The sequence below is a fragment of the Lissotriton helveticus genome, chromosome 1_1 (genome assembly GCF_964261635.1).
Source record: "Lissotriton helveticus chromosome 1_1, aLisHel1.1, whole genome shotgun sequence".
NCBI lineage: Eukaryota > Metazoa > Chordata > Amphibia > Caudata > Salamandridae > Lissotriton > Lissotriton helveticus.
In genome coordinates this window covers 1,919,007,334-1,919,024,287 of record NC_136057.1, presented here as the reverse complement: position 1 = coordinate 1,919,024,287, position 16,954 = coordinate 1,919,007,334, and the positions used below count along the sequence as shown (strand labels likewise).

The window sequence follows — 16,954 nt, the reverse complement described above, 5'->3', positions numbered from 1 at the left end:
GTGTGCATGTTCCTGGTGTTGAGATACCCAGTATTCATATCCCCGGCCACAATATCTCAGGTTTTACAATTCCTGGAATGCATATCCCGGGTCACAATCTCCCAGGTGTTGAGATACATGAAATTCACATTCCTGGCAAAAATGTTCCAGGTATTGAGATTCAAAGTATTTCTGTCCCTGGCAAAAATGTTCCCAGCATTGAGATCCCTGGTGTTCATATACATGGTCATAATGTCTCAGGTGTTGAGATACCTGGTTTTCACATTCCAGGTTTAAATCTTCCAAATGTAGAAATCCCTGGTATCCATATCCCAGGACACCATGTCCCAGGTTATGAGATCCCTGGTATTCATATCCCTGGTAGATATGTTCCAGGTGTTGAAATCCAAGGCATCAATATTCCAGGTCACCTTGCTCCCAGTGTTGAGATCCCAAGCGCTCATATACCAGGTGTGCATGTTCCTGGTGTTGAGATACCCAGTATTCATATCCCCGGCCACAATATCTCAGGTTTTACAATTCCTGGAATGCATATCCCGGGTCACAATCTCCCAGGTGTTGAGATACATGAAATTCACATTCCTGGCAAAAATGTTCCAGGTATTGAGATTCAAAGTATTTCTGTCCCTGGTAAAAATGTTCCCAGCATTGAGATCCCTGGTGTTCATATACATGGTCATAATGTCTCAGGTGTTGAGATACCTGGTGTTCACATTCCAGGTTTACATCTTCCAAATGTAGAAATCCCTGGTATCCATATCCCAGGACACCATGTCCCAGGTTATGAGATCCCTGGTATTCATATCCCTGGTAGACATGTTCCAGGTGTTAAAATCCAATGCATCAATATTCCAGGTCACCTTGCTCCCAGTGTTGAGATCCCAAGCGCTCATATACCAGGTGTGCATGTTCCTGGTGTTGAGATACCCAGTATTCATATCCCCGGCCACAATATCTCAGGCTTTACAATTCCTGGAATGCATATCCCGGGTCACAATCTCCCAGGTGTTGAGATAAATGAAATTCACATTCCTGGCAAAAATGTTCCAGGTATTGAGATTCATGGTATTTCTGTCCCTGGCAAAAATGCTCCAAGCATTGAGATCTCTGGTGTTCATATACAAGGTCATAATGTCTCAGGTGTTGAGATACCTGGTGTTCACATTCCAGGTATAAACCTTCCAAAAGTAGAAATCCCTGGTGTCCATATCCCAGGTCACCATGTCCCCGGTTATGAGATTCCTGGTATTCATATCCCTGGTAGGCATGTTCCAGGTGTTGAAATCCAAGGCATCCATATTCCAGGTCACCTTGCTCCCAGTGTAGTGATCCCAAGCGCTCATATACCAGGTGTGCATGTTCCTGGAGTTGAGATACCCAGTATTAATATCCCCGGCCACAATATCTCAGGTTTTACAATTCCTGGAATACATATCCCGGGTCACAATCTCCCAGGTGTTGAGATACATGAAATTCACATTCCTGGCAAAAATGTTCCAGGTATTGAGATTCAAAGTATTTCTGTCCCTGGCAAAAATGTTCCCAGCATTGAGATCCCTGGTGTTCATATACATGGTCATAATGTCTCAGGTGTTGAGATACCTGGTGTTCACATTCCAGGTTTAAATCTTCCAAATGTAGAAATCCCTGGTATCCATATCCCAGGACACTATGTCCCAGGTTATGAGATCCCTGGTATTCATATCCCTGGTAGACATGTTCCAGGTGTTGAAATCCAAGGCATCAATATTCCAGGTCACCTTGCTCCCAGTGTTGAGATCCCAAGCGCTCATATACCAGGTGTGCATGTTCCTGGTGTTGAGATACCCAGTATTCATATCCCCGGCCACAATATCTCAGGTTTTACAATTCCTGGAATGCATATCCCGGGTCACAATCTCCCAGGTGTTGAGATACATGAAATTCACATTCCTGGCAAAAATGTTCCAGGTATTGAGATTCATGGTATTTCTGTCCCTGGCAAAAATGCTCCAAGCATTGAGATCTCTGGTGTTCATATACAAGGTCATAATGTCTCAGGTGTTGAGATACCTGGTGTTCACATTCCAGGTGTAAACCTTCCAAAAGTAGAAATCCCTGGTGTCCATATCCCAGGTCACCATGTCCCAGGTTATGAGATTCCTGATATTCATATCCCTGGTAGGCATGTTCCAGGTGTTGAAATCCAAGGTATCCATATTCCAGGTCACCTTGCTCCCAGTGTAGTGATCCCAAGCGCTCATATACCAGGTGTGCATGTTCCTGGAGTTGAGATACCCAGTATTAATATCCCCGGCCACAATATCTCAGGTTTTACAATTCCTGGAATGCATATCCCGGGTCACAATCTCCCAGGTGTTGAGATACATGAAATTCACATTCCTGGCAAAAATGTTCCAGGTATTGAGATTCAAAGTATTTCTGTCCCTGGCAAAAATGTTCCCAGCATTGAGATCCCTGGTGTTCATATACATGGTCATAATGTCTCAGGTGTTGAGATACCTGGTGTTCACATTCCAGGTTTAAGTCTTCCAAATGTAGAAATCCCTGTTATCCATATCCCAGGACACTATGTCCCAGGTTATCAGATCCCCGGTATTCATATCCCTGGTAGACATGTTCCAGGTGTTGAAATCCAAGGCATCAATATTCCAGGTCACCTTGCTCCCAGTGTTGAGATCCCAAGCGCTCATATACCAGGTGTGCATGTTCCTGGTGTTGAGATACCCAGTATTCATATCCCCGGCCACAATATCTCAGGTTTTACAATTCCTGGAATGCATATCCCGGGTCACCAGCTCCCAGGTGTTGAGAAACATGAAATTCACATTCCTGGCAAAAATGTTCCAGTTATTGAGATTCAAAGTATTTCTGTCCCTGGCAAAAATGTTCCCAGCATTGAGATCCCTGGTGTCCATATACATGGTCATAATGTCTCAGGTGTTGAGATACCTGGTGTTCACATTCCAGGTTTAAATCTTCCAAATGTAGAAATCCCTGATATCCATATACCAGGACACTATGTCCCAGGTTATGAGATCCCTGGTATTCATATCCCTGGTAGACATGTTCCAGGTGTTGAAATCCAAGGCATCAATATTCCAGGTCACCTTGCTCCCAGTGTTGAGATCCCAAGCGCTCATATACCAGGTGTGCATGTTCCTGGTGTTGAGATACCCAGTATTCATATCCCCGGCCACAATATCTCAGGTTTGACAATTCCTGGAATGCATATCCCGGGTCACAATCTCCCAGGTGTTGAGATACATGAAATTCACATTCCTGGCAAACATTTTCCAGGTATTGAGATTCATGGTATTTCTGTCCCTGGCAAAAATGCTCCAAGCATTGAGATCTCCGGTGTTCATATACAAGGTCATAATGTCTCAGGTGTTGAGATACCTGGTGTTCACATTCCAGGTATAAACCTTCCAAAAGTAGAAATCCCTGGTATCCATATCCCAGGTCACCATGTCCCAGGTTATGAGATTCCTGGTATTCATATCCCTGGTAGGCATGTTCCAGGTGTTGAAATCCAAAGCATCCATATTCCAGGTCACCTTCCTCCCAGTGTAGTGATCCCAAGCGCTCATATACCAGGTGTGCATGTTCCTGGAGTTGAGATACCCAGTAATAATATCCCCGGCAACAATATCTCAGGTTTTACAATTCCTGGAATGCATATCCCAGGTCACAATCTCCCAGGTGTTGAGATCCATGAAATTCACATTCCTGGCAAAAATGTTCCAGGTATTGAGATTCAAGGTATTTCTGTCCCTGGCAAAAGTGTTCCCAGCATTGAGATCCCTGGTGTTCATATACATGGTCATAATGTCTCAGGTGTCGATATACCTGGTGTACACATTCCAGGTATAAATCTTCCAAATGTAGAAATCCCTGGTATCCATATCCCAGGTCACCATGTCCCAGGTTATGAGATTCCTGGTATTCATATCCCTGGTAGGCATGTTCCAGGTGTTGAAATCCAAGGCATCCATATTCCAGGTCACCATGCTCCCAGTGATGAGATCCCAAGTGCTATTATACCAGGTGTGCATGTTCCTGGTGTTGAGATACCCAGTATTCATATCCCCAGCCACAATATCTCAGGTTTTACAATTCCTGGAATGCATATCCCGGGTCACAATCTCCGAGGTGTTGAGATCCATGAAGTTCACATTCCTGGCAAAAATGTTCCAGGTGTTGAGATTCAAAGTATTTCTGTCCCTGGCAAAATTGTTCCCAGCATTGAGATCCCTGGTGTTCATATACAGGGTCATAATGTCTCAGGTATTGAGATACCTGGTGTTCACATTCAAGGTTTAAATCTTCCAAATGTAGAAATCCCTGGTATCCATATCCCAGGTCACTATGTCCCAGGTTATGAGATCCCTGGTATTCATATCCCTGGTAGACATGTTCCAGGGGTTGAAATCCAAGGCATCCATATTCCAGGTCACCATGCTCCCGTTGTTGAGATCCCAAGTGCTCATATCCCAGGTGTGCATGTTCCTGGTGTTGAGATAGCCAGTATTCATATCCCCAGCCACAATATCTCAGATTTTACAATTCCTGGAATGCATATCCCGGGTCACAATCTCCCAGGTGTTGAGATCCATGAAATTCACATTCCTGCCAAAAATGTTCCTGGTGTTGAGATTCAAGATATTTCTGTCCCTGGCAAAATTGTTCCCAGCATTGAGATTCCTGGTATCCATATCTCTGGTCACAATATCACTTTTGGTGTTAATAAACCTAGTTTTGAAAAAATAGACATTTCACTACCAGGCATTGCTTTGCATAGAACTCCCTCACACATCTCTGATTTTCCGAACTTTAAAGTTGAACAAGAGAGTAATCATGCACCTGGTAGTGAAGTTCCTAGGTCACTAGACATTGGAATCTCTAGGACTAATAAAACTGATTTAAACATATTTGGAATCAGTCTCACTGGCATTAAGAATACCATCACAGAGATCCACAGTGCAGAACCCCCTGGTGAACACAACGCTGATCTTCGCAAGCACATCTCTGCAATAGGTAATTTATTTTGAAATTTGTATTTCTATGCATTTTTTATGCTTATTTATGACTGATAGCAGATACATGGTAAATATGTTATTGTGAACATGTGATTTTGAAAGTATAATTGTGGTTGAAAAATAAAAACGTGTAGGATGATAAAGATGATTGCTATTAAATTTACTTAAGTGAATGATTGTTGACTTTAAGACATTACTCATACTAGTAAATTATGTTTAGGCACAGCATGATTTTGCATTATACATTGTTAATAATAGCTCACCACCAATGTGTTTGTTTTGATGGAAAACCTCATAAAACGTACATCATGAAGAAAGGCTTAACAAATATATGGTGCATATACATTAATCCATAAAACCATTCAGAAATAATATTCATAATAAAAGTAGATCCATGAAATCTGACACAATGTAATATAACATTTTACAACTTTTTGTTTTGAGAAAAGATTCAGTAGGAAAAACAGAGTGGATATTTTCAAGCAGCTAATCTCATCAATTTCTCATTTCAAATAATACAGGAACCTCTATTCTTCTTAGATATTAGGGGAGTCTCTGTTCATTCTGAACACACTAATATCTATTTGTCATATTGATTGTAGCAACAATTGTCATTTTGAAAAAGTAAAATAGAGACAGTTAAAGCAGGTTTATTTCAATTTCCACCTTGCCTTCACAAAATTAGCTACATGGAGGAATATTTCTCAAAGCCCAAATTTAATGTCAAATACCCAGCAAGAGGGATATTTATCGGAGTTCTTTTCTTATATCAGCTGTGACAGTGCATGGGGGTGTGTGGGGTATAATGTGTAAAGGAGATAAAATTTTATTCAGAGACCCTTTGGTAAGTTTAAAAACTTGGGGGGTCATTAGGATGTCGGGCAGGCTTTATCGGGAAACGGGACCGCCCGCCTTAACGGCGGGGGTCCCAAAATGTGCATTAGATCCCCATGTTAACATTGTGGCGGGTGGTGCTCACTGCACCGCCCGCCACAATCTCCAAAGGAAATGCACGCATTTGCATACACGAAGCGGCAGGCACCCCGCGGTGCCTGCTGCGTGGTGTATGCAAATGCGGGGGGTACGTACCCCCCCTTTGCAACAAACACCTCGGCCTTCACCAGGGGGGCCCGCAGGGGACGCCCAAAGCAAAGACCGCCTGCCTTTCCGTGGCGGGAAAGGCTTCCCAAAATGGCCATGGTAATATGGCTGGCGGTGTCTAACAGACACCGCCACCATATTAAACATTTTCCACCCGGCCGCAAGGCGACCGGGGCGGAAAACAGCCCGGCGGTGTTTTTCACCACCGCAGTCCCCCCGCCATCCTAATATGGCGGGGGGGAATTGAGCAATGGATGTCAGGCGGATTGCCTCCGCCAGGCTGGCGGTAGCGCAGTCCCCCCGCCATCCTAATATGGCGGGGGGAATTGAGCAATGGATGTCGGGCGGATTGCCTCCGCCAGGCCGGCGGTGGCTACCGCCAGCCTGGCGGAGGCAATCCGCCCGACATCCTAATGACCCCCTAAGACTTGGTTGTATGTGCATGGTTATGATACGCTACTACTCAGTGAGTGCGTTGTAGTGAACTATTGTGGTTTGACTGTTCAGGTCGACATGTTTCACGCTAAGGGGCCGATTATGATGGCGGACGGACCTGAGTCCGTCCGCCACCATAGAGTAGGAGGGACTGTCCGCAGGGGCAGCGGCGGTCCCTCCGTGCAAATTAGAATTTGCACGGAGGAAAAGCCGCCGTGGAAAAGCATACATTTTATTCCATCATAATATGGCTGGCGGTGTCTGATAGACACCGCCAGCCATGTTATAGCTTTTCCGCCGCGGTCGGAAGGCGACCGCGGCAGAAAAGCTGCGGACTGAAAAACGATCCCCCAGCCATCCTAATCTGGCAGGTGGTCTTTTTCAGTCCGCAGCGGTTTTCCCGCATCCTCCGGGCCACGGTGGCTTCAGCCGGCCCGGAGGATGCGGGAAAACCGCCATCATAATCGGCCCCTATGTTGGGACAGTACTGGATCCTCATTGTTTCTTCAGGACCAAAACATATTTTCACTACCCCTGAATTAGGTTGGGCATCTAGAGTCTGATATACTCAATCCCTGGTAGTGATACAATAGATCCAAGGTATGTATGTCATGCTATCCCCAGTACGAATCCATAAATCAACCCCTACTCATAATTCATAATGTGCCCAAGGTCAAGGCAGGGGACTGCAAGATTACTGCGGTTTAGTTCCATGCGTGGTCAGCAGCCTGCCACCGACCCCTCGAGCTGCCTGCCTGCAGATGTCGACTTCAGAATATTGTGCGGGACTAATATTATAAAAAGAATATGGAGGGACAAAATATCGAAAGTTAGGTACATATAGATTTCAATTCCTAATTCCACCATATGTACCATGATGGTATATATCTTCAAAGTTAAATATTTGGAGTTAAGATTAGTACCTGTATACTTTCCTGTACGCATTTACCTTTAACTATTTTGTCCTTCAATATATTGGCTACGATATTTGTGTGTCACAATATTCTTGTACTTGATATTCCAGAGTGTAGCTCAAATACCGGGGTGTAGAAAAGTCAGCCCATAACGCCCCGGATGCCCAGGCTGCTGGCGCAGGGCGACTCTTCGTTTCCATCTTGAATAATTACCAAATAAAGAGACGGGCACTGGAAGTAGGAAAACAAGAACAGAGTTTATTACTCATGAGGAGAGCCTGTCATTTGGGACACTCGCATAGTGTCTTCGGGAGGTGCTCTAACAAGTTTCTCTGAGGCTTCGTCTTTTATACACAGGTTTAGGGCACACAGGCATCCTTTATTACAATCAACACATTGTATAGTATGGAGGTATTCCAACACGTGGCTACAGTAGGGCCCTTATTCTCCATGCAATAGGAGGGGGCTATCATGCGGCTGAGTGTTCTGCTGATTCCATTGGAATGTGTGTGCCTGATCGAGTCTCAGGGGGTGGGGTGGCCATGATCAATAGTAGCTTCTTCCAAGAGAGACGAGTGCATAAAGTAGTGGGCAATAAACTGTATCCTCGGGCTAAGGGATGACCAGCGGTCCGTGCAAACATTCAGGCTCAGAGGAAGAGGTCATAAAAGGAGGGGTATTCATGGAGGGACAGGAGGTGTTGGTCAGGCGCGGGGTGCGATTCTTAGGGACAGAGTCATGCGGGAGGGGTGGGCTCATGACTCGCGCATGAGAGAGCGGGGGCAGTCAGGGTGCATGGGGGAATGCTTGCAGGGTCTGGGAAGTGCGCTGATGAGCGATCGTGAACAGGGAGACCATGGTACCTAAAATGGCTGTCATGTACATGTGTGCATGGATCTATGCTGGCGGGATAACACAGTCAGTGTTTTCGCGATATCCGTTCTGCTTACAACAAGGGGTGCTATGAACACAAATGAACGCCGCTTATGTACATACACATTGCTATTTTTAACAGTTGCCGCTTTTTTACATAAGCAAGTTCAATTTCTACATAGTCGATGTGATTGGCGGAATGCAATACATGTTAATTTACACCTGTCGGGTTCTTCATACAAGCCTAGAGATCGGCATAATGTTTAGTCGGTGTAGAATCAAGAAAAATGTTCCGATACATAAAAATCAGCTTCACATTTTCTCTCTAGTGACATCAACATACAGGAAGAACGCTCTGATACCTTCCGGCTTGTCAGTACTATAGGGGATTTTTGAAAAACTAACCACATGAGTGACCGAAAAAACATTTCTTAAAAGGCAATACAAAATGGCTGAGGGAGGTATTCAATTCGATACAAGTAATTAGTCAAGGGGCGAGTAGAAAGTTCTGGAAAGGGGGAGGGTCTTTGTCGCAATGTCTTTTATCAGAGTCCGTCTTCTTTCGTTGGCGCTGCTGAGCACCGGCGGTGGAGCTATAAGTCCAGCTCGGAATCGTCCTTACACGTTGCAGGGTGCGATCAGTCCTCTGCTGTTAGATCACAGTCCTGTTTCCTAACTGATCTTCTTAGGGGTGCCTTATGCTGGGCACCTGCGTGTCTTTCTTCTTCCGTGGCAAAACTTAGTCTATAGTCAAAAAACTTATGTAGAAAAGGGTGAGTTCGTTGAATAATCGAGGGAAGAGAGGGCGGAGTGGGGCCAGATCTTTGAACACACAAAGGGACCAAGGGAGCAAAGGACAACGAGCAGACAAGCCCAGCAATCGGACTAAAGAGGGGACGGGGGACTTCAGGCACAAGAGGGTCAGCGAGTCGAGGGCTTCAAGGCAGCCCTTCATTCCTCCATCTTCTGAGTTTGAAAGTTATGCCTCGTCCCACGTCACGTTGCTCTGCGGCTCCACCTTTGGTCGTCACACGTGCTCCATGATCTGTGGCCAGGCTGTGCGTCACGTCCAGCTCCTCTCCTCCGGTGATTGTATCTTTGAATGGGTAGAAAACAAGTTTTAGACAAAATGGTCGAGAGAATAGATATACATCTCAATCCATCCCCATGCCTGAGTAGGTGGGGGATAGGTTCATCGGTCACAGTCGAAGGTCGTCACTTATGGAGTCTGGAGAAGGGTATTGCATATTGAATTCATAGACTTGTTTGGATTCATTCGCGACATATGATAAGAGAAATTGAATTTTTGTACACAATGTAAAAATGTTACGTTAAACATCGAGTCCTCATGTAGGGACTCGTCCTTCCCTTTAACCCAAGTATCGACAATCTTACATCCCCCTTCGGGGTCGGCTAACTCTTGCAAGCAGGGGCGTTATCGTCATGAAGAAGGGGGAAGGGGCAGATGTAAAACATGGCTTTCCTGGGGAATGACCGTTAATCAAGGTCATCAATTATGTTTCGTGGGTAGCTGACATGCGGCTAGGGTTGCTCGGGGTGCGTGGGTGCTTTGGACAGGGAGCTGGGGTCGGTTGGAAGAAGTGGGGTACTCTGGACATCCGCACTTAGGTGCAAGGGGGTGGGGCAATCGGGGCATTGGGGATCGCATTTCTAACGAACTGAGAAACAGAAGACCATTGACGTTATAGTTCCCTTTTAAAAGGCCAGATTAGGGGACATCCGTCGTCTTACCTGTCCTTTCCTTCATTACCAACTCGGGTTCTATCGTTTGCAGAAAGGAGAGGTAGTAATATGGCAAGTCACAATCGTTTTGGTTTTGGTCAATTTTGCTGAACACCTTTGCGTTCGAGGAGTCCCAATTAGGTTCGTGCCGGTGGGGCACAACGTTCTTGCATAAGGGAGGAGGGAACAGGGGGACCTTCAGAGAGAGAGAGCAAGAGAGAGAGAGAGAGAGAGAGAGAGAGAGGGAGAGAGAGAGAGAGAGAGAGAGAGAGAGAGACTCGCACTCTAAACGAACCATTCGGTACACGTACGTCGTGGAGAGAGAGAGAGAGAAAGAGAGAGAGAGAGAGAGAGACGTGTACAATAATGGTCCATTCAGTGCGCACACAACATAGAACAGCAGGGGTTAAGTAATGTGTAAACACAAGCGGAGGGACGACGTAGATCCATACATCACGTACACACAAACTCAGACGGGGGAGACAGTACATGTATTACATACAAAGATCCAAGACAAAACATAAAACAGTTATCGGCCACAGTTATCCTTTTCTGTATGCTGCGCATCCTTATCGTTCTAAGCTCTTTTTACCTCTTTCTTATCTTTTATTCGTTGGCTGCCTTTTACTGGTGGCTTTGATTGTACACATCCACGCTTTTGGCAATTGGTCATGAACTAACCTGGTCGGGTAATGCTCACGGTGGTTTATTCGAGTCATTTTTAGCAAGTGCGTTTCCAGGCTGAGACAACAGTTGGTGTTAATTGGAGAGCAATGGGGCAGCTTTTAGTTATATGCCTATGAGGATGCAAAAAAGGAGGTAGTAGGTTTTCAAATATTGGCAATATCCCTAGTCCTCTCGGCGGAGTATACTTGTGTAACCCCTACCTCGAAATACCCTAAACTTTTCCCTACTTAGTTAAACGTAAGAATGCTTAACCATGTGTGTGTACATTATTCTTTTTGTTTTATTCGGGGTTTGTCGCAGTTAGGAACTATAATCAGACCCCTTTTCCCGTCTCTTTGTCTGTTGGATCACCATTTTTCGTCGGCATTCCGAGGTGACCTGCAGAGAGAGGGAAAAGAAGGGAGGGGAGAGCAGGGGGCTACATTGATAGACACACTTGAGCGCATAAACCCAGAAAGGCTTTTACTTACTGCATACTCGGCCTATCTCCACGGGATGCAGTCACTGCCAACTGGGGCGTTTTAAGCCCAGGTGGACCGTTAGCGTGACTTTTCTTATGCAGGTAGCATATAAAGTATAGGCTAAATACCAGAATCTTTAGCTGTTGCTTTTGGCTGTATAAAAAGGAAAAATGCACAACTAAAAATTGGACCCTTCATATTTGCAATATTTCTACGTATTATACTTTTCAACCCTTTATCTAATCGAGCTTAGTCATTTCACCTACATTTCAGTTATATCGAAAATAGTGATCATTCATTCAAGACTCATCGATTTTACGCGGACAACTATATTTGCTTTCTCAAAAAATCTTTATTAAGAATGTCGGTGCATAAATACGGGCCTACAACCCTGTGGACCGGCCACGGAGCAGGCTGGAACTGTAGATGTGGGGATACTTTATTAGCAACAACTTAATGGAGTCGGTGGTCGTTTATTTCATAAAAAGTGCGAAAAGCGCAATAAAATTATGTCGAGACTTCAGTGTGAGCGAGCGTCATAAGTGTTGGGCTTCCAACTTTCAATAATCATGGTGTGCAAAACTCAAACAACAATTCATTGTCCGAATGTTCAATTAATACCCATCTGATGTCAATTTACCGTCTGAACACATAATCAGTACCCATCCAATATCAATTCATTGTCCGAACCTATAACCAGTACCCATCCCATATCAATTCATTTCCCGAACTGACAGTACACATCCTGAATCCCTTCATTGTTCGAACTCACAATCAGTACACATCCTATATCAATTCATGCGGTTAAAAAAACCTTCATACATAACTCATGACACCAGGGCTGAACAATCGGGGTACAACAAGGAGTTGAAAGTTTCATTTGCATCGGCGCCATTTTGAGTGCAGTCAGGCAGAACCAGGCATAGTCTAAATGTCTATTAACTCGTGGTTGGCCCAGAGCTTCCTTTGGCAGTCCAAAGTTCCGTTAAAGGGCAAAAGAAAGGATCGGTGGTTTGAACCATCAGTCAAAAAAGGGGAGGGGGTGCAACAATGTTCCTACCAGGTCATACTGTGCTTTCACCGGAACTGATCCGAACTGTGGTCGGCAAGATTCTAGTCATTCAAACTGAGGCTGGTGCCAGCATGGGAGCGCCGATGTCCTGCGGCTACATTTCCATCGTTCCGTGGGCAATCATGGCAGTCACTCCCCATCGGGGGTATCTGCGGGAGTCGGGGACTCCCGCGGCTCCTCCAGAATCTTCAAGGCTGTGGGGAACTATGACGGTGGAGTCAACAAGTGACCGGGCCATTCCTTCATGCTGGGCTCGCACTTGCCAGGTCGATCGCCATTTTGAGAGTTCGGCAGCTACCGGCGATCGCGGGGTCAAATGAGCGGACGGGCTCCCACCTGCCGGGCGAGGCGTTGCAGCATCGCCACAGTGGAAGAACCCTTTTCCGGGCGCCTGGAGCGCTGAGGGTGCAGTTGGGAAGCCTCCACCTGGGGAGGCGGGAGAGGCCTGTTCGCACCGTCTCTCCCTCCCAGTGCACCCCACGGCGTCTCGCTTGACATTTGTTATGGCCGGACCAGGCGATGAGGATGGGGGGGGGGTCGGAGGCATGTGCAAGACACCCCCCCCCCCAGTGTTGTCGCAGCCATTATAAAAGAAAGAAGTGGTGTCTGGCGTGTTGTCGCTGCCATTACGAAGGAGAAAAGAAAGAATGTCTCGTCCGTCTCTGGGCCGGGCTTCCGGTGGATGTCGGCCGGACGCCCCTTGCTCTGGCTGCATGAACGGGTTCCTTGGCTCATCGGCTGCAGCCGGATCCCGTCGGCCCCAGCCCCCCCCCGGCCGTTGGTGGCCGGACCGGGAGAGTGTGGCGGGACTACCTGCAACTCTCAAGTGCCACCGCGGCCGGACTGGGAGAGAGAGGGGAGGGTCGAGGACATAGACATTCCCCCCCCTGCAACTCTTCAGCGTTGTCAAGGCAATCCCCTGGCCGGGTCCCGCTGGCCTCGGCCTCTCCTCCGGCTACACCCTACGTTACGATCTCCTGGCCGACTGTTGGCAGCAGGACCCGCCTTATATGGGTTGCTTCCGGCTGGGCGTGGCCGCACCCTGCTCCACTTTGGAAGTTTCCAGAGTGGGGGCGGATGTTCTGCTGACTTGCATTTTCCCCAGTTTATCGTTCTTATTATTTTCAGGTTTCTTATTACAGGTTACTAAATAGGTTTTATCATTAAGTATTGTTATCGTTTTCCTTGTTCGTTATTTAAATAAAAGTTCATGTTCATCAGTGGCCTACTGAATTCGTTTTCCTATTCCTTTCTTTCCAGGTTGTTTCATGCTAAAGTTTTCTGTTAACAGGTTACAGTGATCACTTCGTTATTAGTGTATGTGTCCTTTTCGCTAAGGGTGTTCTCTGGTCGGGCCAGATGATCTTCCTCTAGTAAATGGTCCGGGTGAAACTGGCGTATCAACCAGTGGGGAGTAGATAGGCATGACAGATTACCACGGGGGACAAAGGTCCGCATTACCTACCCTTCACTACTTGCAAAGACTAGAGTATGGCGACTTCTGTGCTTGTTTGCAAAATAGAGAATACCTCCAAAAAAGAACCAATTCCAAACAGTCAATGTTTGGATAAACAATCAATCAATGAGGAACGAAATAGGTACGACGTGTTAAAGGTTTGCGTTACCTACCCTTCACTCTCTGCAAAGGGAGAGAGAATATTCCTATTCTTCCCCGTTTGCAGGCAGAAAAGATCCTTAAGAGAACCAACTTCGAACAATTCAATGCTCGATTCAATCAATCAATCAATGGGGAGGAAAAAAATAGGCACGACGTGTTAAAGTTTTGCGTTGCCTACCCTTCACTATCTGCAAAGACTAAACAAAGTATGGCGATTCTGTGTTTGTTTGCAAATAGAGAATCTCCCAGAAGCAATCAATAGGCAATACTAGTATTTTCAAACAATCAATCAAACAATCAATTTCGCAATTTGTCGTGTGTCACGACCTTACCCGGACCGGACCATGTGGGCAGTTCTTCGCCTTCCTTTTTCCAGCGCCCGATCGTTCTCTTTCTCCATGTTTTTACCGTAGCATTCCTGTGGGATTCCAGTCAGGACAATAGGTCACTTGAGAGAGGGGTCCGTTCGGAATCGGTGAAGTTCATTCAATCGGCAGCCGGACGAGGGCCCTCTCAAGGCAGGTATACTCCAATCATTTAGATGTTCACCCCATCGTCTGGACCTCTCTTACCGGACCTTATGTCGCTGATGGGCCCCACGTTGGGCGCCAATTGTAGAAAAGTCAGCCCATAACGCCCCGGATGCCCAGGCTGCTGGCGCAGGGCGACTCTTCGTTTCCATCTTGAATAATTACCAAATAAAGAGACGGGCACTGGAAGTAGGAAAACAAGAACAGAGTTTATTACTCATGAGGAGAGCCTGTCATTTGGGACACTCGCATAGTGTCTTCGGGAGGTGCTCTAACAAGTTTCTCTGAGGCTTCGTCTTTTATACACAGGTTTAGGGCACACAGGCATCCTTTATTACAATCAACACATTGTATAGTATGGAGGTATTCCAACACGTGGCTACAGTAGGGCCCTTATTCTCCATGCAATAGGAGGGGGCTATCAAGCGGCTGAGTGTTCTGCTGATTCCATTGGAATGTGTGTGCCTGATCGAGTCTCAGGGGGTGGGGTGGCCATGATCAATAGTAGCTTCTTCCAAGAGAGACGAGTGCATAAAGTAGTGGGCAATAAACTGTATCCTCGGGCTAAGGGATGACCAGCGGTCCGTGCAAACATTCAGGCTCAGAGGAAGAGGTCATAAAAGGAGGGGTATTCATGGAGGGACAGGAGGTGTTGGTCAGGCGCGGGGTGCGATTCTTAGGGACAGAGTCATGCGGGAGGGGTGGGCTCATGACTCGCGCATGAGAGAGCGGGGGCAGTCAGGGTGCATGGGGGAATGCTTGCAGGGTCAGGGAAGTGCGCTGATGAGCGATCGTGAACAGGGAGACCATGGTACCTCAAATGGCTGTCATGTACATGTGTGCATGGATCTATGCTGGCGGGATAACACAGTCAGTGTTTTCGCGATATCCGTTCTGCTTACAACAAGGGGTGCTATGAACACAAATGAACACCGCTTATGTACATACACATTGCTATTTTTAACAGGGCTAATGAAATGTTCTGCATGAAACAAGTAAGCCAACATTTAAAGAAATGTTCTCAGTCTTGTTTATTAAGACAAGCTGACAATTCCTAAAGATCTGGCTGATCTTCTGACCTGTGACTAATTGGTCTAATAAACTTTAATGGCTGAAGAGAAATTTCTGCCACCAAATTCAAAGGAGTCTCATTTGGGTAACAGTCAAGTAGGTAACAAAAGAAACTCTCTATATACATTCTCCACCAAGAGAAATATACTGTTGAACAACTTGTATTTGTTGTTTGTTTAAATTACAATGAGCCCATCATCTCACAGATCAGAGAAACTGCTCAAGAGTTTAGTCACGCCCACGGGGATTTGAAGATAAGGATTGCATCATTTACCAAATAGCCATAGTTTTTACAGTGCCCTTGCTAATTTAGGGACACCTTTCAAAGTATTAAAGAGAGAAGTGGACTGCTTATAGACATTTAAACAGAAGATGACATCCATAATCTGTCCTTGGCAAACCCCACTGATGACTTATAAGTCATTGTTTCCTCATCCTAGGCCACCAATGTAACATGTACATAAGTGCCATCAAGACAGATTTAGGAACTAAAAACTAACAACACTTAAGGTGGTATCTTCAGCTTTTTAGCGTTTGATATATGGAATGCTATGGAAAAGCAATTTTAAATTGACAACAGCTAGGCATAACCAAGCTTTACTCAGATTGACGTTTGACAAATTAATTGTATTTATTTAAAAAGTTGTATAGAGTGCAAACATGACCTAAGAGGGTATCAGAGTGCTTTAGAAATAGTCATGAATCAATGAAAGGAGACAAGTAAGGCAAAAGAAAAGAAAAGAGTAACCTATTCTTGACAGATCCAGGTAGTCACCTCAGAGCTGGTGGAGGAGAACCAGTATAACGGAAGGCCCAAATGTCTGTAAACAATAGTATGACTAAGCAATAAAACATGGGTGTTGAATACAAAACAATTATCAGGATTGATCCTGGATGTAGCAATACCAAGACAAGCTGGGCAAGGAAGCCTGTACAGAGCCAGTCTGACAGGACAATAGACAATGGTTAATTTCTAGTTCAGAAAAGCATTCATCAGTAAAGCTTTTGCTTCTTTTTTGAAGGACACTGTTGAGGGCTTGTATATAGTTTCCGGAGGCAGGGAAGGCAATACCCGAGAAGGCCGATTGTATGTTTTCTTTCTTTGAATTTTTTTTGGTCCCAGCAGCAGAGTGCTAAAGCTCCTCGAGGATCGACTATGCCAGAAAGTTCCAGTTTTTGAGCGGAAGTACAGAGGGGTGCTGAAGTGTAGGGCTTCATGGGTCATTCAGGCAATTTGTAGTTATATCCTGGACTCAAATGGGAGCCAATTTAGGGTTTCAAATCCGGAAAGATGTGGTTGCTTTTTGCGGAACCTGTGATGAGCCTTGCAGAGGAGGTCAGAGAAGCCCTAAGAGGTCTCACAGAGTCTATTATGTGTGGAATTCAGTTGAGAGGCGTTAGATATTT

General features: G+C 45.7%; 1 protein-coding gene across 1 annotated transcript in view; it reads left to right on the top strand.

Moving 5' to 3' along the window:
* The window catches only part of LOC144765937 (uncharacterized), a 277,263-nt gene that overhangs the window by 160,470 nt on the left and 99,839 nt on the right, over window positions 1–16,954 (top strand). The window contains exons 26-27 of the mRNA XM_078650341.1: window positions 1–2,520; window positions 2,566–5,040. Coding sequence (XP_078506467.1) covers window positions 1–2,520; window positions 2,566–5,040 — 4,995 coding nt within the window. The remainder of the gene's footprint in view (window positions 2,521–2,565; window positions 5,041–16,954) is intronic.